At 42.4% G+C, this 25,523-nt stretch overlaps 1 protein-coding gene across 4 annotated transcripts in view; it reads right to left on the bottom strand.

Moving 5' to 3' along the window:
• l1cama (L1 cell adhesion molecule, paralog a) overlaps positions 1-25,523 on the bottom strand; it is a 41,809-nt gene that overhangs the window by 5,050 nt on the left and 11,236 nt on the right. For 3 of the 4 annotated variants that reach the window (XM_026153958.2, XM_026153960.2, XM_026153962.2), the window contains exons 2-20: positions 15,326-15,683; positions 14,088-14,102; positions 12,391-12,493; positions 11,645-11,847; positions 8,665-8,787; positions 8,161-8,331; positions 7,040-7,154; positions 6,566-6,750; positions 4,546-4,677; positions 4,320-4,466; positions 4,120-4,231; positions 3,602-3,765; positions 3,333-3,492; positions 3,042-3,166; positions 2,758-2,859; positions 1,691-1,888; positions 1,532-1,602; positions 1,212-1,437; positions 985-1,100 (exon numbers count right to left, since the gene is read on the bottom strand). In XM_026153958.2, coding sequence (XP_026009743.2) covers positions 985-1,100; positions 1,212-1,437; positions 1,532-1,602; positions 1,691-1,888; positions 2,758-2,859; positions 3,042-3,166; positions 3,333-3,492; positions 3,602-3,765; positions 4,120-4,231; positions 4,320-4,466; positions 4,546-4,677; positions 6,566-6,750; positions 7,040-7,154; positions 8,161-8,331; positions 8,665-8,787; positions 11,645-11,847; positions 12,391-12,493; positions 14,088-14,102; positions 15,326-15,455 — 2,598 coding nt within the window. In that variant the 5' untranslated portion in view covers positions 15,456-15,683. The remainder of the gene's footprint in view (positions 1-984; positions 1,101-1,211; positions 1,438-1,531; positions 1,603-1,690; positions 1,889-2,757; positions 2,860-3,041; positions 3,167-3,332; positions 3,493-3,601; positions 3,766-4,119; positions 4,232-4,319; positions 4,467-4,545; positions 4,678-6,565; positions 6,751-7,039; positions 7,155-8,160; positions 8,332-8,664; positions 8,788-11,644; positions 11,848-12,390; positions 12,494-14,087; positions 14,103-15,325; positions 15,684-25,523) is intronic. The other variant, XM_026153961.2, reaches the window with a different exon arrangement.

Raw genomic sequence — 25,523 nt, 5'->3', positions numbered from 1 at the left:
ATGTCCTCACTATCTCAGTCTTTCCTCTCTTAACTTTGTGTCCAAACCTGAGCCGTTGCTCTGATGTTCTCATGTCTAACCGTGTATGTCCTGATCGCTCCTAACCAAATTATTTTTGTTTCCAAATTACAGTTTTGAAATCATCCATCACAGCAGGTCTCACTGCCATCTTGTAGACCTTCCCTTTCACACTTGCTGCTATCCTTGTGTCACAAATTACCCTGACACTCCACCCTGCCTGCACTCTCTTCTTCCCTCTCATGTGCTCTGTCCTTTGCTTTGGATGGTTGGCCTCAGGTATTGAAACATCTTCTCCTTGCTTCACCACCACACATCCTTATTCCTCTCTAACATTGTTGTAATCAATTCTCATACTCATGGCTTACACCAACAGATTTGGACATTTATATGGAGTATTCTGCATGGATGATTTACATGCCAACATATTTTGGAGGCAAAAACTATCTGGATGATAGAAATGTGACCTATCTGGAACACAAGGACATATACAATAATTAAATCTCAAAACACACAAAGCTGGGATGAGACAATTGTTTAAGTGTTCTGAAACATTTGAAAGACCTAACAAAGAAAACAAAATGCTTTTCGTGATGCTCTTCATCCTTTCGACAGGTTTAGCTCTCATTCATTAACTGAGCCCAAGCAAATGAGGAAAACTGTAACATTTATTGCATTTAGTTACATTTATATTATGACTCTGTTGATGTTCTCATTTGGTTCTCTAAGACTTTAAAAGCAGGGACAGAGCATTTACTAAAACATGAATCATAAAAAACCAAAATAAAAGGAGTATTTCTAGAGTGTGAGATATATTTTGAGGGGGAGAAAGGGCTTTACAACCTTGAAACTACAAAGTACCCTGACGCCACTAAGCTACAATCTGTCTGCCTCCACTTTAAAACCACTCATGTATTATTCATGCATACGTCAGGCCAAACAACAGATGAGATACTAGGGCAGTACCTTGTATCCCAGCAGGTGTCCTCTGACCGTGTCTTTGTCTATAGGTGCCCAGGTCACTTTGATTGTAGTGCTGTTTATTATTTCAACACCCACATCCATCGGGGCCTCTAAAGGAACTGAGCGCCAATGACAGACAGGAAGGAGACGGGTTAGAATGCCAAGTAGAAGAAATCCCAGGAAAAGAAAAGTGTGCTGAAAAAGTAATAGTTTTTTTAAAAATATAGTACCATCTTCTCCTGAGTAGCCTATGACTGTGTCTGGCTCAGGTCCCCTCCCTATCTCATTGAAAGCCTGAACTTTAATCTCATACGCAGAGAAGTTCCCGACATTGTCAACACGGAATGGCGGCTCTGTTACATTTTTCTCGTGCCAGTCGGGCCCACCACCCACTGCTTGTCTCCACTGCACACAGTACTTGAAGCCAGGTCCGTGGACCTCGGTTTTGTTCATTTTCTGTAAAGATGGGAGCAGCAGCCAAATAAGACCATTTCTCAAATATTATCAGTAACCGCTTTGACCAAATGGTGCATTCAGGTAAGAGATATACCTTCCAGCTGATGACCAGAGTGTTCGGTTCAATGGACTCGCTCTTGACATCTTTAGGGTTATTATCTGGAGCTGGGATTAGCAAACAAGATGGTTTAGTGTTGTTTGGGATTTACTGTGACAGTTCATAAACATATAGCTACAGATCCATGGCTTTTACCTTCAGCAGGTGTGTTGTATATTCCAGATGGTTTGCTAGGGTCGCTCTTGCCCACGTCATTGATGGCAATGATCCGGAAACGGTAGGACATGAAGGGCCACAGGGAGAGAACGGCACGTTCTTTGTTTCCGCTAACTCTGGCCAGCATTTTCCAGACGCTCTCATTCGAACGGTGGTCCTCAAACTCTACCACATACTCTACGACAAAAGTCAAGGAATGATGGAGAAAGGACATTATCCCAAGGAAGTAATGGAAACATAACTAAACACTCAACACTCATAAAGCTGCATTTGTGTCTGCCTTTGTCCCGTCTTTCTCGACTCACCCCGAACCGACCATGGCAGATGGTTGCCCCTCCCCTGAACCTGGTTCTGCCAGAGGTTTCTTCCTGCTAAAAGGGGAGTTTTTCCTCCCCACTGTCGCCATACAGCTTGCTCATAGGGTGTTACCTGATTGTTGGGGTTTTCTCTGTTTTCTTTCTATTATTGTAGAGTCTTTACCTTACAATATAAGCACCTTGAGGCAACTGTTGTTGTGATTTGGTGCTACATAAATACAACTGAACTGGATTTATTGTATAGCTATAAGGATAGCTAGCTTTTCTAAGCGATTTGAGCACTCAAACCGTGTGCGTGTCTGTATTTTTGTTATTGTTGTAGAGACAATCTGTTTACAGGTTGTCATGTTATGTGTCCCGCCCACCCCAAAAGGATGCCACGCTTGCCTAAATCAAACATTGTGTTTCTAGCAGTAAGAACATATCTAATATGGCAGATCTCCAGCTGTGTGCTTCATGTGAGAAAGAGCAACTGTGGACAATGTCCTGACCTAATTCTTCCATTTTCCCTATTTCTATGTCTAATCCAATACTCTGAAGTAGGAGAAAGACAGCTGTGTCTGTGCATGTCTGTATGATTGTGTTGTGGGGGTTTTGCAGTCATGAGGATGTGTCCTCCTTGTGGTGACAGAGATAGGCTTAATATGTAGTTTTTAAGGTTAGGTGAAGTATAAGGTTTTGTACATGTCAGTGCTTAAAAGTGTGCAACTATATGTGTTTGTACTACACCTGTCACTGGGCCGTTGTGGTCATCTCCAGGAGTCCAGCTGAGGGTGACAGTACGATCCTTAGGATCAGAGATCTGTAGGAGGATGGGAGGGTCTGGACGATCTGATAGGGGACATCAGTATTATTACTAGCATGACTACCTATGCACTACATGCACAATAAAGGTTTTAAATGAGTTTGTTTTTGTGGGGGTGGAGTTTATAACTACAGAATGATTTTAGGCCTGTTGTTTACAGGGTTTGGACATTTGTCGGTTTGTGGTCATATGTGGTCAGTGGTCTTACCCCATAAGGTGAGGGTACCCCTGGCTTCTGCTACATCCAGTTTTGTGATGATCTCACAGGTGTACACTCCCTCATCATCTGGCTGCACATTAGTTATTTTGAGATCCGGTCCTTCCATTGTATACCTGAGGAAATACAGTCATCGTCATCATGAATTACAATTTATTATCACCATCCTTCCCCACTAACTCTTCATTCCCCACCCCAATAAACAAATGGCTCACAAGCATAATCATCCTTTCATGATTTCCAAAATGATCCTCTTTATTTTCAGATATAAAAATGTCTCACTTTTCATCACTGTTGGAATCAGCCAGCTTCTGGTTGTTCTTTCTCCACTGAATGAAAGGAGGGTCGAGTCTGGGGTCGACGAGGCCCAGGCAGGTGAAAATGGCTCTCTCTCCAGCCCGGACCTTCAGAGCCTGTGGGGGTGACAGTATCATGGTCCTATCTGCAGAAGAAAGCAAACAATACAATGCTGAGACAAGCTGCAGGAGGTACAAGTAATAAATAAAGTTGGCAAGAGTTACTATGTCTCTAAGCATGTGAGTGTCACTGACTGAATATTTCCAGCTCAACACTGATTGACAAATTGGAATTTGGCACAGTGCAGGTGTAGATCCCGTCATCGCTGTGGGTGACGTTAGCGATCTCGAGCCACCCATTGCTGAGAGGGTTAACTCTGCGATCTGCTAGAAGGAAGGAGCTGCCGTTGTTTCTTTCCCTGTGAAACACACACACACACACACACACACAGACACACACACTCATCAATTTAAAAACCAACACACACATCAGAAATTTGGCGGGTGATTTTTTAAAAAAAAGGGTTTTCAGCAACTGCAGCGGCTGATAAATTTAATAACTTAAAAGCCACTTTTCCTGTTTTACTACAATGAGCAAAGCCTGATTGGATATTTGCCACACTGACAGAATTCACAGTCACAGCCCAGATGTAACAACGCTTAGCTGTTAATTTATGCACATGAAGACCTACCCACGCAATAATATCACCTTTTTAGAATGTATTAATGGGAAAATCTGCCAGCAAACGATGGAATATGCAATACCACCTCACCATATCACTTTTGGTTTAGGAGAGCCAAAGGTCTCACACTCCAGTAAAGCCTTCTGGCCCTCTGTATACGCATATGTATTCCCATCATCGGTAAGGATCTGGGGAGGCAGCTCTGAAACATCCCACAAAGACAAATGAGATACACAGAGAACAAACTCAAAATCCAGTTAAACAAACAGCACGTAACGACTAGCACTCACCAATGACATAAACATTGGTGTTTGTGAGGATGGTTCCATGTTTATTGGAGGCCCGACACTGATAGATGGCAGTATCTCCAAAGTTCACATCCTCTAGGATCAGAGATCCGCTTGCTGTCAGAGTACGCCTAGGGTCCTTATCAACTCCTGTTAAAGAGTACACGCTGTCAGTACATCTTAAGTGCCAGGAGATGGTGGTGGCGCATGTTAAGGTGTGTGCACTGACCTGAGATGGGGACCCCGTTGATGGTCCAGCTGATGATAGGAGAGGGAATGCCATCTGCCTGACAGTCTAATCTGACTGTCTCACCTGGGGCATATAGCTGACTGACTGGCTCCTTGATCCAATAAGGTGCAGCTGCAAGTGACAGAATATATCAGTTCCAAATAGTACAAGCAAAATACTATAAGACTGAGTTTCTACTACCTTGTAGGTATCAACAAAAGCACAAAAAAAATGAAGCAAGTGACCACAACACTGCTCTTTGTCAAAATTGTTGATTGAAAAAAGGTCATGGAGGGAGCTTCACAACACACTTTTTATATATAAAACCCTATGACATCACAAAGAGGTCATACACTTACGCAAAATCACACACTGCATGAATATATCTTAAAATCACAAGTTTTTACAACTTAGAGAAGCCAAAGACTTCTTCAAGTCCTGCTTCAAACATATGGTTTAAAATAATTAAATACACCATTTTAGTATGTAATGGTTCAAGGTAATAGGGCAACGCTCAGGACCACATGAATTAGGAAAAAGCTTTAGTTTCCATCTCCAGACTTTTCAAGCAATATACCAGTCATGTTTTAGCTCTTTAAAACATTAATTTTTAATATGGTAAATGGCCTGTATTTGTATAGCGTTTTACTAGTCCCGAAGGACCCCAAAGCGCTCTACACCTTCCGATTACAAGGCGAACTCCCAACTGTTGAGCCACGAACCCCTTAATATCCATTATATGACTTCACAATGACACAAAAAGATTACACTAAACTAAATTTCCATATTACCAATGCTGACATCAGCATAAAACCTGGATGTTTTAGACCTTCGGGGACAGTTGCACACTCTGAGTGCCCTTGTTTATTATTAATTCTGGTTTGGGGGATTGTTTTTTTGAGTTTTTTAGTTAATTACATTGATGCTTTCAGTTTTTGAATTTCTTGTGCAAAGTGTATGTGTTTTGTTGTGTGTTATCGTTTCCTGGTTTGTATTCTGTAACATTTTTTCTCTGCAGCTTGTGTTAGTCTCATTTTCTCCATTAATTTCAGTTGTCCTCTCAAATTCTAAAAATTCCTCCTTGGAAAGCATGAAAAGTGAATCCTCCACTCTAAACCGTAAAGAGACTAAACAGTTCAAAAGCCGTAATCTCTGGCGGCATGGGTGTACATAACTATAATTAGCACATCTGTGAAGGTACCATCAATGCCCGGCGATGTAAAAAGTTTTGTGTGACATATGCTGCCACCCAAACAACATCCTCCTTAGAGAAAGCATTCGGCGATATAAGGCCAAACCACATAACAACAGTCTCTGTGTCATGTCTGCAGTCTGGACCTGGCACGCATTGCAAACATTTGGCGCAACATTAATTAGTCAGGAGTTGGAAAACGTTTTTGTAATTTGCTCAGACTAATTGGTCTCCTCAGTGCCCAAGAGTTTACAGAGTGTTGTTAAAAGAGGAGGCGATATAGCATAGTGGTAAACTTTTTTGAAACATAAAAAAGCACATTTGTGCAAGCAGCTGTGTTACATTTTTATAGAATTTAAAAAAAAAAATGAGGTTGCACTTTAAAATGAGCCCATTAGTTTCAACATGGAAGTTTACAAAGCAGAGCTATTCTTATGAAAGACACTGGGGAGCTGAGGAAATGGCAGGATCTGGTGTTTCTGCAGTTTGATTGTGTAGTGTGAACCACAAGGTGTCTCTGCTTCTGTGGCATCTCTTGTGACTGATGTTATTTTTAACAGGCTCTCACTAACAACCCAAATTTATGGCAGTTCCAAAAAAAGTTAGTGAGGGAGGTTTCTGTCTATGCAGCTACCCACAGAAACCCCGAAAACATTCTAATGGTCAGCAAACCACATCATATATATTGAGATTAAAATATCAACCTAGAAATATGTAATGGAAAATAATAGCATGCTGTGTGTTTTTTCACTATCTCTCAAGATATATATATGTGTGTATGTGTGTGTGAGGGAATGAGAGTGTAATAGAGAAACGCAAGAGATATACCTTCCACAGTCAACATGTAAATGTGTTTGGTGTTTCCTTGGGAGTTCTCAGCTATACACTGGTATTCACCCCCGTCACTTTCTGAGATATTAGTGAAGCGCAAGCGGCGGTCAAACATATCTTTGGTGGTCCGAGTTTCTGACAGCTCGCCATCCCTCCTCATCCAGGACACTTCTGGAGTTGGACTAGAAAGGATGACATGTATGGAGGGATTAAAGAGAAGAGAGAAAAACAATGAGAGGAAGTAGGCATAGAGTAAAGCAAGCAGGCAGAGAGAGAAATGCCGGAAGGAATGATAAGGACCATTAAGACAAGATGGCAGCAGGAAGCAGAGTTGGCAGGAAGAAGCGAAAGACATAATGGAATAATGCGTAGGGTGGGGTGGATGGATGAGAGACAGGTAAGATTGAAGGCTTAAGTTTTCCAATTAAAGGGGTTGGAAGCGCACACACATGTGCACGCTGAGACACTCACAGGCCTTCGACGATGCACTCCAGGTCTAGTGTCTGTCCCCTCAGGGCATGGTACGTGCTGTGATGTCCAGTAGGTCTCATCATTTGGGGCCTTCTGTTCCGCAGTACCGAGTTGGCTGGACAAAGAGAGGAGGAACCACAAAGACAAAGAGAAACACTCATACATATGCATGGGTCATTTTTTTAGATTGCTCTGCTGCTGACACAGCAACCACTTTAAAGACTCTGAAGAACACAAGTAGAGATGCAGGGCATGGATTCATGTTGATAGACTTTAGCTTTCTAACAAAACATCATCATCTAGACTCTCTACACACACAGAGGTCTCATGTTAACATGTGCTCATCTTTCTGACCTCTAGTTGGGTCGCACTTGCTGGCAGCCACATCACAGTGTGAGCTGAATCTCATTATAATATGGGCTGAGCAGAGGAAGACCCCCTGCTGGTTCAGTGGGACCTACTGGATTTGGTCACTGCTTCGGTCAGCACAACATGCCACCACATGGTGATGTGTAGTTTAATTATGTGGCCTCAACTAATATACTGCATATGGCATTTAAATGTAGCATTTATGTCCTTAAGAATGAAAGAAGTTAGATTTTAAGAGGTGTATGAATGTAAACTGGTTATTTTTCAAAACAGCTCCGTAACTGAATGACTTTTACAACCATGATACGCGCTTGAAGAATAATTTAAACTCCTGTTTAAAGTTCTGAGTGTATCAATAGTTGTAGGATTCAAGGAACGCTGGTACAGATAAGCCAGATTTCCAGACATTAGGCCAGACTGACTGGGATCCTCTGATTTATTTTCTATCTAGCACCACAATGAGACTCACATTTACTGTTCTGAAAGACATGTTTCAACCACAGAGAAGCCATCGAATTGATTACCTGATGATCAATTGTTGTTTTGTTGTTTCTGATCCTGTTTTACACACAATCAGAAAATCACCAATGTAAACTAAATTGCCTTGAATTTTCTTATTCCTTAAGACCTTGACATTTTATTTTGGTTTACATTTTGAATAAAGCTGTTGTTAACTGGAACCCACCCTTAATTCAGGTTAGATCAGCTTAATCTGAGTCAGATGAGTTTAGATAATCTTCAACAAAACTCACATTGGGTGACTTTCAGAGAGGTGGGCTCTTTTGCCAGAATCGTGCGTGTTGCCAGGTACTGGACATTGCACGTGTAGTCATCCCTGCTGTCCGAACTTTCCAGATTGGCAAAGTACAGATTGCCGTCCTTCCCCGCCATCACCCGCTTACTAAGGTCGATATGACGTAACCCTGAAAGAAGTAAAAGGAGTGAGAAAAATGTTGACAAAATGATTGAAACTGCTTAAAAGAATTGGAAAAAATTACAATAACAGAGGAGCTTATTAACAGCAGGATATAGATTGGGCAGGAGATACAGATGCAACAGGATGAGAGGAACTGAAAAATGTAGATCCTGCATGGATTGTAAAAAAGCACTAGAGGAAAAATGTTGCAGAAATGTTGATGTCTCGATGCAGAAATAAATTGCTAACTTGCTTTCTCTGAAGTGGTAAATGCACAACAAAATCTTGGAGACAGGAAGCATGTAATGGAAGCAGAGAGATGGACAGATAATGTACTCACTTAAGTCCATCCAGTGAATGATAGGCTCCATAGAACTTTGTGGGGGGTTACACTTCAGAATAAAACTTTTTCCCTCGTCAGCCGTCTCATCAACCTTTTTATCTTTCTGCTGGGAGGGGGGAACTTAAAGGGAGGCAAGACAGAAAAAAGGTCTTAGTAAACACGTAGGTGATGGACGAGCTCATATAGATGTTCAACGAGACAATCTTACACAAGTCATCGTGAACAACGAATACAGTGCGGGTCAGTCGCACTACAAAAACGGCAAAATCAGCTTTACTGTACACGTGTAAAACAATATTATATTCCAGGAAATACTGTAATTTTATATGAGCTGGTGTTGATCATAAAGAGCTGGTCCTAGTGATAAAGTTCTCACAGGTTCAGGCTTAGAAGGATCACTTGAATATATGAATTTATCTTCATGTCAACGTGTAATTTTTTACGTTGTCAACTTGCAACAACAATAAATATAAACATTACTTTACTATATTTGATTATTTATAAATGCTATGTATCCCAGGCATATGATATTGCTGCAGGTAAGAGGATGAGTTATGCTTCATTCTTGTGAGGTGAGTTTTGTGCAGCGTGTTTCAGGCTGGAGTGTCCGTGGTAGTAAATGACACGCTGTTCATCATTTGGCTTATATGCAAAACATTGATATGCATAAATTAGAAACATTTTTGTCTTGGAAGTTGTACTCAGTTATATGTCAGATGCATTCTTTTAATTATAAAAAATACTTGGTTTTTTAAAAATACATCATATTAAAAACACAAATAAACTGATATGTAGTAAACTTTCTCTTATTAGAGAGTCCTTGTTTTCAATGAAATTGTACACATTTGATGTGAAACATGACCAACTTTTCCATTATCCCAGGACAATGTGCTCCTTATCTGTGTGTGAAAATAGAGACATTTTCCAAATTGGTAAAAACAAAACAAGTTTACAGGTGGAAGTAGTTGGTGATTGTAAAAATCATTCTGTGATGGCTCTAACAGGAAAAAAAACTGATGGTTCCCTTCAAAGCTGTGTATCTTTTCTTATTAATTATGAATGCATAGCAAAATTTTACATCCTATTTCAAATCATGACACAGCTACAGAAATAATAATTAAAACTAATGTTTAACAGACAAACTATAGCAGTGTCTGTGGATGAGCCAAACAGATTAAGAGTTCTGAAATTTAAAGGAAAGTAATTCTAAAGATTTTGTGAGAAGAATCTCTGGAAAGGAGTGTTGCAAAAGAGCTCGTGGTGTTTTGATCACTGCCTGTTGCCTATTTTCCAGCTGCTCGAATAAGCAGAAAACATCCTGCTCATTGTCAACACTGTCAGCTGAGAGCTGGCTATGAAGCAGTCCAGTAATCTGTCCGGCATGTTTATTAAGACAAATTTCACTTCTTTCCTTCCCCCACAAACATTCTTTTTTTACTGTGTGAACTTTAAGGTCACGTCTCACATCCACAGACAGGCCTAAAAAACTAAGCTGCTGGGCAGATTCTCACACAAGACCACATATGTAGTCGACCTGATAAAACGCCCTTGGTTATTTCAGTATGAGGGTAACATAGCATGCAAATTGAGATTAAGGACTTCTTAGCACAAGAGTTGCATTAATAACAGCAAAGGGAGATTCTCTATTGTCAGAAACATTTCTAAAAACAGGCCTATTGGGTATAACACGTGGAGAGCGTATTGTGGGGCTTCAATAAGTTGTCTTGTTTATTGGGATTATGGATATCTCAACTGTTGTGCCTACATGCTTACAACCATTTTCTTCCACTTATTCACTTCTTGGTCATTGGGCGTTAGAGTCTATCCTAGCTGCCATCAAGTGAGAGGTGGGGTGCGCCTTGAACAGGTAGGCGGTCTGTTGGAGGGCTAACACAGACAGACAACCATTCACACTCACACTATGAGCAATTTAGAATTACCAGTCACCAAACCATACATGACTGTGGGAGGAGTCTGTAAGACAACAGTGCGTACCACCATGCCACTGTAGTGCTGTGTGTACATGCATTTAATTAGTCTTCACATAACTATAATTTGTCTGTGCTACTATTAGACTGCAGTCTGGTGTGTTGATTGTTGTACATGTATCTATGTAAAAGTGGTATAATATGTGTTATCGGTATATCTATTGAGATCAATAGAGTTACAATTTTTCTAGTAACATTTGCTCTTCAGCTGATGTGCATCAGCTTCTTCTGCTGTTATGCAACATTAAAAATACTGACTTCTGATGATTCTACAAAAACAGAAACAGAACCATTGTTTGTTTTATTTTTGTCTTGTAGAAGACTTAATTTGTGAGTGATACATGTTTGCTTTCCCTCCTCCCATCCGTTGATAACCTCACAGGAGCTACTGAAGAGTGCTTCTTCACATGACATCAACTCAAGAGCGTTTCTGGGGAAACCGTTGTCAGGGAAACTGTGGAGGGATGAGGTCGTCCAGGAGAGAGCCAGTCACTCAGGTAGATGGATGTGCAGAGGTACTCTTTACTTTTGCTCAGGGGTCCCCATGTATGTGTGTGGATGATTGTGTATATGATTATCACGTTATTGCGTCTAATTATGTTCCAGGTGGCAATACTCTTAGCTCTCAGTGTGAGCCCCATCTGCTAACAGATGAGCGCTGTATAAAGCAGGAAAAGCACTGTCTCCATTCACAGCTTTTTAAATCAACCATATATAAATCAACAAATACCGCAGCTTGCTTCAAAACTGAACCTTGAAGGCATTTATAGGAGAGCTAACAGGAAATGACATTTAAGAGATTTGTAATTCCTCTGGTGTGATGCAGTTTGCTCTTTAGCATAGAGATGTTTTATATCTTTGATAGTATTTCAATGATGTTGTTCTTGCCTCGAGGGCAAGGACAAACAATTACAAATTGGGGCAAATATTTCACGGCTATATCTTTCAACAAGCGGTCGGTGGTTCACGAGTCGTCGACGTGCTCTTACCATCCGTGTTCAGTATGGCCTCGTTAGACACAGCTGTCCCCAGCTCATTGGATGCGTAGCAAACGTATTTGCCTTTGTACTTGTTCAGTGTGTCCATGGTGTTGCTAAGTGTGTAGAATGCGAATGAGCCAGAGCTTTCAGAGACCTTCAGCTCCGGGTCACTGCCTGGGTCAAAGTCTTCCCCGTCCTTTGCCCATCGGAAGCTAAAACAAAAAACAGAAGAGCCTGAATTTTTCTTCTTTCAAATATTCTGTCCCTTTGATGACACAAAATGACACAAATAGGGTGTCCTTACATTTTGCTTAATTTAAGGGCACAAATGAATAGCTGCAAAATTTACACAAGATGCCCCAGTCAGACTTAGAACTCGTGCTATAATTGTGATATTCATCTTTTCCTTGGCAATCGGAGCACTTTTCCACTTCAGAGCAGCTAAGACACTTTGAAAATATTGCTCGAGGGCTTAATGACATTTATCCCCAAATGGAACAAGAAATCTGACTAGGAGAAGCTGTGCTCTCATGTAATGCTAATATGTAGATGTCAGCTGAACAAGGAGACGGAAGGTCACCGTTCCAGATAACCAATAGTTGGTCTCCCCTGTGAATAATATAGCATTTTCATTCGTAATCAAATCATGATCTTTATGTTTGTGTGTGTGTGTGTGTGTGTGTGTGTGTGTGTGTGTGTGTGTGTGTGTGTGTGTGTGTGTGTGTGTGTGTGTGCGCACGCGCGTGTTGACTAACATGGGTGAAGGGTTGCCAGAGGCTTCACAGTTCATGACGAAGTCTTCAGTGCTAAATACGGTGACAGACTCCGGCTGTGTTTTGATCACTGGAGGCCTCTTGACTGCATACATCAAAAGTCATAGTTAGTCGAGTCACAACACAGACATGTAAATGCACACACCCCAAACTGACTTGCAGGCTTTGCTTTGTTAAATTCACATGATGAGTGTCCATGATGCATGCTGCTATATCTCTAGTTTTAACACACAGATTGCATAAGACGCATCTCAGACTCATAGCAAATAGCACAGAATAACTAGAGACACCACTTATTTCCATATTTTAACAGCTGCAGAAAACTATATAGTCAATATCTCTTAAAAAGAGTCCCCTGAGATGGAGATGAAATGTAGGCCAAGGGAAAGAGTAAGAGCAAGAGAGCAGGAGGAATAAATGGGTTGAGATGAGAGAAAATTGATACAGCATAATGTAAGAGGAAGAGTTCATATAAAAGAGGTATATAGCACAGTGTCCCCTGTGAGACTGAGACAGAAAGAGGGAGGAAAAAGTGGGCTTGGAAATGAAGCAGGGATTTTTTAAAGAGCAAATGAACAGGTTTCCCTTTCTTTATCATTGCTGTGCACAGCAGCCATAAAGCACATGCGGCATTTACATATGCACAAAAAAACAACTTGCTGGGCACAACACCAACATGTCTTTAACATATGTTATAAACCACAGTACTGTGTTATATAGTTCTTGAAATCAATTCAAATTTAAATGTTTTTCTCATATCATATCTTCAGGAACTATTCACACTGTTCTTCTTTGCAGTGGAACAGAAGCCACAGCTTGATACTTGTGAGTAGAGTCTTTAATTTGACTTTAAAGGAAAGAGACAGCGCTGCAGCCAGAGATAAATTTATATTATGTAGGTAAATGGGTAAAGGAAGGCACAGGACAGAGGGGGGGCGCGGTAGATGAGAAAAAGGCGATGAAGATGGAGAGCTAAGCAGACAGCGGAGATAGATGAACGTGCAGCAAAGAGAGAGCACATGCAGTGCGGCAGAAAAACTGAGCAAAAAGACGCAGAGACACAGAGGGAACAAAACAAACAAGGGGCAAGTTTGCAGAGATTTGGAAAGAGACGGATAGGGAGACTGCAGAAATTTAATGAAAGGATTCCCAGTGATGCAGGGAAATAAGCCCATTTCCTCAGCTGATCAAATTGAAGTTTGGGCTGCGGGCGTTGCTCCATTATTGGCAGAAGAGGAGGAGAGGAGCTGGTGCTTAGTGCTTTAACTCCTCTTTATTTCCTCGCGTCTTTGATCTGACAGCCCTGCTGCCTCCTAACCGACAGCAGCTCTTCAAACTTCCTCCTCCCTTCTCCTGCAGGAATTCCACCTACCGGGAGCCAATGAGGCTAAACACATATACACACCCAAACCTACACGCAGGTGCTTGTTGAAAATAAAACACACACGTCCTCACATGCGATCACAAACGCAGGATAAAACACAGACACTAGCAGCATAACACTGAAAGGGCACACAGATGCCAGGACTCATTTAAGTTCAGCACTGAAGTATATTTTGTTTGATGCGTGTTGGATGGAAAACAAAAACATGCTAATAAATTAAATGTACGGTTAAAGTGTTTGCAGTAAACATTGCCAGCATCCACATTAAGACATCAATAAACGTAAAAGCACTTACGATCTCTTATGCGGTCTGTTAGTCCACAGTGGTGGGCAGAGTCAAGGAAATGAAGGAAAATATTTTAATGATAGATAGATAGATAGATAGATAGATAGATAGATAGATAGATAGATAGATAGATAGATAGATAGATAGATAGATAGATAGATAGATAGATAGATAGATAGATAGATAGATAGATAGATAGATAGATAGATAGATAGATAGATAGATAGATCGCATTGAATAGTATTTATCACATATGAACAATGCAGCGGTGTAATATCTCCTTTAATAGGGCGTAGGTTTTAACCCTTGTCTCCTTGACACAGATCCTAAGGTATGCCATTTATTGATCCTAATCATTCATTCTCAGTGACTCTTATTGACATGGCACAGGCTTCCTAATTGAAGGCACCAGACACCTTGACCTTTTGCATCTCTGACCTGCTCCTCCCTCCTCCTCTTCCTCCTCACCATCATCCTCCCTTCATCCCTTCAACCCTCTCACCTCGCTGTCACCTAGCCTCCTCGGGGACCCATATGGGTAGATTTAATGCATTCATCAGCATTTGAGGGATGCGCATGTGTTTGTATACAGGCACTTTTGAAATTAGTGTAGGCGGCTGTGACTCACTGCAAGTAGTCTTAGATAAAGAGTTAACAACAAAAGCAGCAGTGGAGGAAATATCCTCTCTCTGTCTCTCTGCTGGAGCTTTGTGGGCAGGTTGACAGCAGCAGAGAAGATGAAGATCAATTTCCCTGTGGGGCCACAAACTCAGCTGTATTTCTAATGCCCACATATTACATCGAGGAGGTGAGTGAGGATAAACATCACTGGATTTTTTGTTGTATAACTCAACTGTTGATTGAATTACTCCCCAATCAGATTCTGGTTTGCACCATAGAAACCAGATCAATAGTAGGACTAATCAATACAGTAGGGGAGGATCAACTGCAAAGCAATTAGACGCCACACAGGCACAAAGGAGGCCTAACCAAAGAAACCCCAGCTCTAAATACTAGTGTCCTGTTATGTATTTACAGCATAACGGAGCTCTGTAACACTGAATACTGAGGTTACTGAAAGAGAAACGCGTGTTCATTCAGCTCATTTGCACTAATTAATCATGATAAAAGATTATTATTAGAGCCCTTTGATGAGGCAACAATGTAATTACCACAACAAATAGATCTTTGAACCACATGGAAGCATTCACAACCCACTAATAGGAATATTATGAATCAGTACTCACAATTGGGGGGAATATTTATGGCTGCTTGGCTGGGCTGGGTTGCAAGGGAGAGAAGGATGAGGACAAGGGGGAGGAGGCAGCTGGAGCACTGCCCCCTACTGCCAACCTGCTGTCGCTGCGTGTCAGGCATTGCTCACTGTCCCATCAAAGTCCCACCTGCTCACACACTTACAGTAAAATGCACACAGAGAGCACCTTCACTCACACACAGACTCGTGCAAGTGTGAGGCTATGTTTCTTGTGCAAGAGGCTTTGGCTTTGCCTCCTATGCCTTTGATCTTCTTGTCCTCTCCCTCTGTTTTCCCCTCTCCTTCAGTGTTCTTCAAACCAGGTCCACACCCTCCTGCTGGTCTCTGCTCTGAAAGATAGAGAGGAAAAAAGGGAAGGACATGCACAGAGAGGCCATGTGTCAGAATGAAAGAAAAAATACCCAGAGCCATGTGGTTAGATCAACAGACAGACTGAGACATAGAGTTAACAAACCAATCAGTCAACAATGCTCATCCCATCGAAAAAACAAAACAAAAAAAAACACCAGCCAGCCTATCGCCCAACCTGTTCCTATTAAGAAAAAAAGAAAAAAACTATTTGGTTTTAATTGCATGACCAGTGGCCCGTATTGAGAGGCCAGTCAGCAGGACAGATGGGCTGAATACCACAACAAGAAGCTGAACAGAGCCTCCCAGCACCCAGATGGGCTGCAGACAGACAAATGCAGAGTGATGAAGTGATAAATCTGACGATACGCAAGACAGACAAACAAATAATTGATAATTAGGTTGACTGGTCAGGGCTGCACTGCATGAACTGAACAGTTTGTAGTGTACTGGGGTGATAGTATTGTGCTAAGTATGCGATAAAGATGCTATCAGTCCTGGTGAGTAAGGAAAACCACCCCTTCCTTTTAGTCTATCTATTCTCCATCTGTATCCTTGGAGTCGGTCCTCGCCACAACATGCAGGCTGTCCTCCCCCGCGGCACCACGTGGCGCAGCCCGCTGACTGTTTACACTACTCAGTATCACACACAAAGAGCTGTTATAGCACGCCATGATTAAGACGTGCGTGTGAGACAAAAGAAAGTGGCGATAATAGAGAGAGGGGCTGATCTGGCAGCTCTGCAGCCTGATCGAAGGAGTTTTGGCTCCGCTCACCGTTGTTTGCTGGCACTGCCACAGCAGAGTGATGATGAGTGACCTTGGGGAGTGGGGGGAAGGTCAGAGAGAAGAGGAGATGAAGAGCATGAAGAGCATGGTGGGTGGGAGGACGATAGAGAGTGGTGATTATCGGTCATTTTCTTGTATCTAGTGGATAATTGCTGGTCATGTGTTTATTGTGGATTTTGTGTCACTCAGCAGAGATTGCACTGAACAATATCCTACAAAAGGACACAGGAATGTGGGATTTGTCTACATCAAAAGATCTATTCAGATTAAATTAAAGACCAAACAGAAGTCTTTAGTTAGGCTGTTTAAACTAACAGCATTGGGATTAAATGAGCCATTAAACTCACTTGCTTGCTTTGTCAGAAGAATGGAAAACATGGAGAGAGAAGGGGGAGGAGGGGTGAAGTAGGTGGAAGACTTTAGCAAGGATAAAAAGTGGAAAGTGGGATTGAGGAGGGGAGCAAGGGAGGGGTGAGACAGAGAGAGGCAGAGTAAAAGAGGGGGGAGCAAAGGTTGATGGGATGGGTGGAGAGATGTGAGGGAGGAGAGGAGGGATGACAAAGGGTGACAGCTGTGACGCTAATCCATCCACTCACACACATAGACACACATGTGCAAGATCTTCAAATCAGTGTGCATCATTCACTTTCTTGATAGTCCTCTTCTTCTTCAGTCCTTCTGTCGGCTTAAAGCCTCTTTAGTTGTTGTTGTTCTTAGGAAACAGGGAGCCAATTACAGTGATCCGGTCTTAAATCGGCCTCTCCAAAATACCATTAGAGGGGGATGAATAAAGCAGGACTAGTCAGGGTATTAATACTGGTGTTAATGTAATCTAAAGTGGGAGCTTGCCTAGCATTCAAGGAGATGGCAAGGGAGCGCTGTGTGGAGCAAAGCAAGACGCTGATTAATGATTAGGCATGCTATACCTTGTCATTCTGCCAATCACAGTTCACCAAGGGAGTTTGCTACATGCACGCACACACACGCACGCACAGGGATACACACAAAAGAAGCTTGTAATGCATGACCAGACCGACAGAAAGGAAAGAGGACAGACAGACACTTGGAGTGGTCTGACAGAGGATATCAAAAAGATAAAAGGGCATGGTCCAGTGGGCTTTAGTCAGGAGGAGGCAAAGCTTGCAGAGGAATATTCCAGTCCTGTTGAGGAGGAGCAGTAAAGGGGAACACTATAATGGGATGGGAATGGTGAAGAAATGACTGTCACATGAGACTGAGGCTGCGAGGTTGCCATGTAACGAGGCCAACCCTGCCACCCAAACATGCCGCCCAGACTGAAGCCCCACTCAGCCCCACTAACACACTCGCATACACACACACAGCTTCCACACTGTGTACACAGCATGAAGCCTCGTGGTCGCTCCATTATCACAGGAGCAAGAGACTGTCATTGAAGCAGATGTCTGATTTCACTTCTTCAGGGCGTCTGCTGTGCAGCTGTCAGTGATCCAATCCCATCCCTGTTACCTGCTTCATTTGACAGGGTCAAAGGTCATGCCTGGGATGGCTGCTCGCAGCTGGGCTGAGATGAACCTTCACGGTGTTTGAGTGCTTTTAAAAACTATTATCACCACTGGGATGTCAACGGGCACCATCAAAAGTCATTCAATCACAGAGAGACCGGAGAGTGAGCAGCATTGTGTTGAGATCCGAGGGCAAGGTCATTTCTGCTTTGCTACAACGTTGCTGAAAATTAGCCACCAACAGGTCGTGTATCAAACAAGCCGAGTCGACCGAGTCGATTTAGCAGCTCCTTTAAATATTCAAGCTTTGCTTTGAGGCATTTTGCCTAGAAAATGCAAATAACTCAAACATTTTGCATTATGCTGTTAGTACTGCCATCATTAGTAAAGTTTAACCACTGCAGCGCTGTTGTGATGTGTAACCCCCTGTTACCCATTAGAGAGAAGATCCCACCCATCCTTCCTCTGCAAAATGTTCTAATTAGCATTAAGCAGACATGTTGGGCGTTGTCGGGCACTTCCTGTGCTTAATAGGCTCGCTTGTTTTTGAAGAAGGTGGGGCAATAACACAAGATTAAACCTCAGTAGTCTAATCAGGTCTTGAGTTTCACATATATTCTCATCTCCATTATGCCAGTCAGCCACAAGTACATCATTTCACTCGTCCTAATGAACATAGCTGGTATTCCTTCCCCTTAACGGGAAGAAAACCACCATAAATATAGATATATGCGTTTATCTTAATTTTTTTTCGTTTGCAGCACATTTTGATCAGATACAACCGCTCTGTTGGATTCACGAGTGAACATGTGTGGGTGTGTTCAAGCATGTGTGCAGGTCTCGTGTCCTGTCATGCCTTGCTTTTAAATATTAACTACCTCCAGCTGTGAAGACGTGTAGGAGGAGAAGATGCAGGACGGAAGGAGGGGGGAGAAAAATAAATGAATACGTGCCCCCCTTTACCCCTTCTTCTTCCCTGAGGGTTCTTCTGTCTGAAGAAGCATCCGATTTTTTTATTGTTTTGAAGAGAGAGAAGTGGATAGAGGGACAGGGGAGAGATGGCGTGATTTAGACAAAAGCAAAGGGAGCAGTACCTAAAGAAAGAGGGCGGATGGTTGGAGGCGTTACAGGAGAAGGGCAGTGAGAAATTGCAAAGGTCAGTGATGAGTACGAGTGAGGCGGGGTGTCTGTGAAACAAGGTGATGCTAGTGGGGGGTAGATGATCAGGCGTCCTACAGAGTGAATTATTCATAGATTTCTTCTTCCTGTCGGCACAATTTGCCCTAAATTCACCCAAATTCATAATTCATCTACTCCCCTTGCCATACATTTGGTTTGGTCCCAGACTGACAGCGACCGTCCATACCTGCTGCCTTTGGTGTGGCTGTCTGATTTTCTCCCTCAGACCCTCCCCTCTTCCTCTCTCTGGCAGGGTCATAGTTAATGCATGAGCCTGTTGCAGTGAGAACAGTCTTCGGCCCATTTTGTCGCTACAGCAGAAAAATACCACAAATCATGTGAAATAATACCAGCTCCCTGTTTCCGCTCTGTTCCCCAACTTTAACTCAGTCATTTGTCATTACTCACTCACCGCTGGGAAGATTGCCTTTCTCATAAGACTTTCTCGCATTTTGCAAAAGCATTTCTACTTAAGAGCCCACCTTTATAATAGGAACTGTCCAAGAACGATGAGCACCTATTTTCCTGTCACCATTTTCTTTTCATCAGTCTTCTCCTCTCTTTCAGTGTCAGCCCTCTTGGTAGCCGACACTAAAAGCTTTCTTCAATTCCCTTCTGATCGCTTTTCACAATACGTTTCAGAGTCCCTCCTCCTCTCTCCTCTTTTCTCTGCATTGAACCCCTTTTCACTCCATCACTTTAATAAACTGCCGGTGTAGCACTTTAGCTTGGACAATAGGCAGCGTGGTTGGTTAATTCAATATTTGCAACTTTAATGGAAAAGAGGCTTTATAGCACAGTGGTTTCCCACTGTGCTATAAAGCCTCTTCCCAGTGCCATCATGCCAGCACCCTTCGTTGAAAGGCCCAGTAACATATATCTCAAGACTGATGATCCACAGTCGACTCCAAATGGAAATTTAGTAGCTGGAAAAAGCTGCAGAGCTACAGCTTATCTGAAATCACGATACACAGACAGCGAATTTATCAATACCACTATTAGCATAAGCTCAGCAGTTGCATACTTTACTACTCCCACTGGTGTCAAACGTGGTGGCAGAAGGCACACCGCACAGCATCGCCATCATTTTCCAAAACGCGCACCTGTTTTCGAGGACCCCACCTCACTACAGGCCTCACCCCCCTCCCTCCGTTTTGACATGCATTAGGGTTTAATATTGGAGTGGCTCAACACAGGAGAAAATAAAGGTTGTCAGAGGAGCCGTGAGGGCAACCGCCCACTCCCTCCCTACCCTGGTTGCCATAACAACATGGTCTCCACACTGCATCCCCCCTTGTACATACAAATTCAGTTATTCACACACATGGACACTATCGGGTTTGCGGTATCACTTACATATGCACACACACGTAGGCACTGAGTGGTGCAAACTGACAGACTTTCCTCTCAGCACACACACACACAAGTGTGATTACTGGGTGTGCTCATATATTCACTGTTTGCACATATTTATAGCTTGCAAATTCAAGGATTATAAGGCTAAATAATTTACAAACTTATACAACAGAAAGTTAAATTACAAAACAGCAGTGCTGAGAGTGCTCCTCACCTCTCTATTCTCACTCTCTCTCTCTTTATTTCACAGTTATTCAGCGTATTACCAAGACTGCAGAAGAAGCTACCTCTGGCGCGGTTTATTTATTGATGTTTTTCCCCTTAAGATACAATGGCAATGGTGGCAACAACACCCCCCCCCCCCCCCCCCAAAAAAAAAAAGAAAAGAAAAGAGAGAGAAAAAATAGTGGTGAATAATTCAAGGAGAAGGGAGTGGACTCATTAAGATATCCGTCAGGTCCGGAGAGAGGCAGGAGAGGTGGATGGAGGGAAGAAGGGATGCAGGCAGGGGAAAGGGAAAAGAAGGGCAGCAGCGACGGGAGACCAGATGGGTGGAGCTAACAACAAAGTTGAGAACAAAAAAGTCTGAAAAATTAAAAATTCATCGTGAATGAAGGCGAAGAGAGAAAGAAATAGGTTGCAGAGATTTCTTTTCTTAAAGAAAGGTGAATCCTAAATGACATTAAAGGAAGAGAGATCTAGTTATGGGAACCCGGACCAGTAAAAGCTCTTTAATGATCAACATAGGGGTGTTACCCCCTGTAATAGTGTATCAGATTCCCGGTGTGTGTGTTGGGGGGGGTGCATGTGTTTAGGTGCACATAAGCCCGTCTCTGTTGCTGCGTGTATCAGTGAAGATCAGTCTGTGTGTCAGCAGGTCAGCTAATCGCTCTTATCAGCTAATGGAGCCAGTCTAGCAGATGGAGACCTGCCTTTGACTCTGGCATGCTAGTTGCTGCGCACTTAAGTACAAAACTGATAAGACAATTTACTTGTCTTGCCTGTCAGTCAGCTGGTTGTGGGAAATGAAAGTGTATGTATGTTCAAAGGGGGGGTGGGTGAATTGAATGGAGATGTTTTTGTGACTGGATAGCTAAAAACATGAGGGAGTAAAACAGGTTCAACATGTGGTCAATGAAAATCACTTCCCATTTCCTTTAATTTCACCTGCAAATTAAACATAATAACATTACAAGAAAACAGAAAACCCAATCTTAAAAAACAAACAAACACACACAGATAATGCGAAGGAAGCAAATCAAATCTTTTCTGTACACTAAGGCCTGCTGTGCACTCTGTATGTGCAAGCAAACACTCACACACACGCTGTGACTTCGTACTCACACATACTCAAATATAAACCCTTACTGCTGCTGAACTTCTGCTCGTGGGCGTCATTTGCCTCATTAGCAACAGCATCAGTCAGAGTCTGTGCCTGCAGCACAAACGCCGCTAATTACAGACACACCCTCAGTGTCACGCTGAAGATATAAGATGTGTTGCATCCAGATACCCCCCACCCCTCCTACACACACACCACACTTCCTCTTAGGTAAGATAAAACACACAATGGTTCTGCAGCACACTACGAATAATTCCACGCTTATGCACATCATATATCTTATAGGCACACTGTTGTGTAAACTGTATTGTAGGAGCATCCAGTGGTGATCGTATACAGCTTGTGAAGCTATTTCTTGTGCCATAATGGTTTAGTGTCCATACAGCAGAGAGTTAATGGTGTTAGCCAGAGTAAATAGGGGCAATCATGGCATTATGAAATTATGTGGAAGAGCTATTACGAGTGACCTTCTCTCTTTCCCCTCTCACGTCTCCTGCTCCATCCTACACTCCTTGCATTCTTTTGTTTGTTTGTTTGTTTGTTTTTTATCTCTGACAGTCAGCCTCTTCCTCCCTCTCCTCATCCCCCAGAGTGAATAACTTGCTTCTTTTTAGTTTTATTTTGACATGCATTTTGACCTTCACTGACACTTTTTGTTCCCCTGTGAGGACATATTCTGTTTGGGAACTGAGATTCAGGGGGGATACTTGAGTAATTGTGTTTGTATGCAGCTATTCATCCCTTAGAGATAAAAATAAATAAATGAATAAAAATACCAGCTCAGATGGGGGAAAAGGAAATTTTATGTTTGTTTGTTAGTAAAGCCTTTGGGGATCAAACTGGAGATAGGCTGGGCTGTGAAAAGGAGCTAACATTAGTATATCTGTCACTGTTAGCCTCGAAGCCAAACGCAGCAGCTTAGCTGCAGATCACAAACACGCTACAGCAACAAAAAAAGGGGGCCAGCAGGAAACCAGGCACTGAAGCATTGTATATGATGCTTGAAAAGCTAAACCATTTTATTTAGATGGGCACAAAACATTGACTCTGTGATAACTTTTCCATATAGGTCGTGTTGTTATTGAATCAGCCATCCATAAATGCAGTGAAAGCTGTAAAAATAAAAAGGGAAGGCTGTAGTGCTTTAGTTATCACATGAGCCTCAGGTGTGAATAGGAGCATATGTCTGCATATGTGTGGGTTGCATCAGTGCAGAGAGCAGGTGGAGGGAGGCCTGCTGTGTGCTGCAGGTAGTGATTTCTAAAGAAGTGCTGTGCATTCAGTCATTCATCTGACAGAGAAAAGGGTGTGGTCCCTCGGGTAGGTGATAAGTGGCCTATATAGCGCTGCAGGACTCAGCTGCCAGCCACTTGTGTGACACACAAGAACACGTGGCCACATCCATAGGGAAAAGCAGCATGCCATAACCTGAAGAGATGGGCGGGGTGTTTATGTCGCCTACTGCCCCCATCATAACAGGATAGATAGCAGAGAGCCCCGTACCTGAGTGAAATTCATACCAAACAAATCTGAGAGTTGTTTCTGTGTCTCCATTTTCCAGGTTTTGCAGGTATTTTTCTTTTTATTTAGCTTGAATTTCTAGTAGATAGATTTGCCCGTGGGCTTCTCTGCAGAATGCTTTATGCCAAGACTTCAGTCTTTGCCAGACGCATTTGTCAAGGTCTCCTTACGTTGGATGTAATCCGTTTTTTTCCACCACTTCAGGGAAATGAGCTGCTGGCAGGGCAAGGTCACACATAGTGCTTTGCTAACACGTTTGCATGGAAGAGCCCCAGTGGCCGAACGACTGTGTGAAAGAGGATGGATTTTGTTTCTAGCGTTACACTGGGCTTGTAGAGACATGAAGGAATCGCACAGGAAATTACAGGAATCACATGAATGAAAACATACACAACCCACACACAAAATGTTCCTACTCATCACTTCATTGCTAAAACAAAGCAAACAAGAGAAACCCTGCAAAAAAAATAAAAAAATATATAACACAAACTAAACTAGCTGCAGTAATAGAAGTAGAGGAGATGCAGAGTTACCGAAACAGCTTGGAAGATCCACTGATTGACATGTTTAAAATACCAGGTTACACAAAAAGCTTCTCGACAAACCCATTAACTTTGTTAAAAGTTGCACTCATTTTAAGTGCTACTCATTTAATCAAATAGAAGGTCTTCTAGGGACAAGAGCGGAGATAACATCCCTAAACAGCTAGTAAATATCTATGGAGTGGAAACAAAGTGGGAAAATAAAAGTGGCTGTGATAAGGAGGAAGAACAGGGTTAAAGAAAGGATCATGTTTGCAGTATTTTTTAGGTTTTTGTAAAACTTCAAACAGTTTAAAAAATAATTATCGAGTCATCAGCTGCAGTGCACTTTTTTTGAGGTAGCACTGCCTCCCAGCACTCAGTGCACAACTAAAAGCATATTTCATATAAGAGCCAGCATTACCAACGAGCAGTGGTATTGATTTGTTTGTTGTTCAATATGGAAATGTTTTTTCTTCCTGCTGTGCTTGCTTTTTTTTTCCTTTTACACACCCAACCTTTTCCCCACACTACCAAGGCAAGTCACTCGTTTGGTTTAGTCAATAAGGACTGAAGATGGTTTCAGCCGAGTCTGATGAATTCCTAACAGTTAACGTGAAGCTGATTTTATTTAGGAGGAGAAAGAACTGTGACGTAATCGTAGCAAGCTGTTATGTTTACAGGGTTCCAGACTGTAAAAACGACTCTCTTAAACACCCAAAAAAATCCTCAAATTTTGACATTTCCTTCTGCTGCCTCTGTAGGTTTATCGTTTTTAATATTTATATGAAACTACAGATGGTTATTATGTAAGTATGTGCACAGGCTCAGACAAACATGCCCGACTAGAGCTGCTTGTTGCGCACACAGAAAGGCTCAGATACACACACCGACACACAGGCAGGTGCATGCAGCAGCAGACTAAAGGCAACGCTAAAGTCAGTTTCAAAGGATTTGCATGCCATTCAAATGGGATTGATTGAGGATAAAAGAAAGCAAAGCGATCTGGGAAACAGAGTTTGCATAGTAATATGACTACCAGGCTTCATACATGACCTCAGCTTAGTCGTGCACACCCACTCTGTGTGCGTCCCCGTGAAAAAGTCTGTTTACCTGAGATGTGACAGGTCAGTATTCTTGTGAAAGACGAATTTTATTTGCTGTAGTTTGTGTGTATGAGCTTTTATATGTGTGTGTCTCTCAGTGTGTGTGTGTGTAGGTGTCAATACCCCTGCCTCCCTTTTCCTTTCTCACCTCACTATCACCATGACAACCTCTTGACTCCAGCTCACTGGCACAGTGCAAATATTTCTCTCCCTGCCCCCTCCCACATGTTCATCCTCCTCACCCCATCCCCCCCATCCCCTGTCTCCTTCGTCATAGATGTGCACTTTTATACTCGCTACCTTCATCTTCTGTCTCCTGCGTGTCGCCTTCACTTGCGCTTTCCCCGATCTCCCGTCTTTCTCCAGTTCTCTCGTTTTGTCTACATGCTACCAACACTTGAAAGAGTTCATCATTCCCGGCTGTCAACTTTTAAGTCTTTTAATTCCACTCCTGTCTCTCTTACCCTTCTATTGTCAGTTCCCTGCTCCCTGTTGATTGCTTCGTGCTATAAGTAGAAAACCAC

This window comes from Astatotilapia calliptera, chromosome 20 (genome assembly GCF_964374335.1).
Source record: "Astatotilapia calliptera chromosome 20, fAstCal68.1, whole genome shotgun sequence".
Lineage (NCBI taxonomy): Eukaryota > Metazoa > Chordata > Actinopteri > Cichliformes > Cichlidae > Astatotilapia > Astatotilapia calliptera.
The sequence above is the reverse complement of the archived record's forward strand: the minus strand, read 5'-3'. Positions and strand labels throughout refer to the sequence as shown.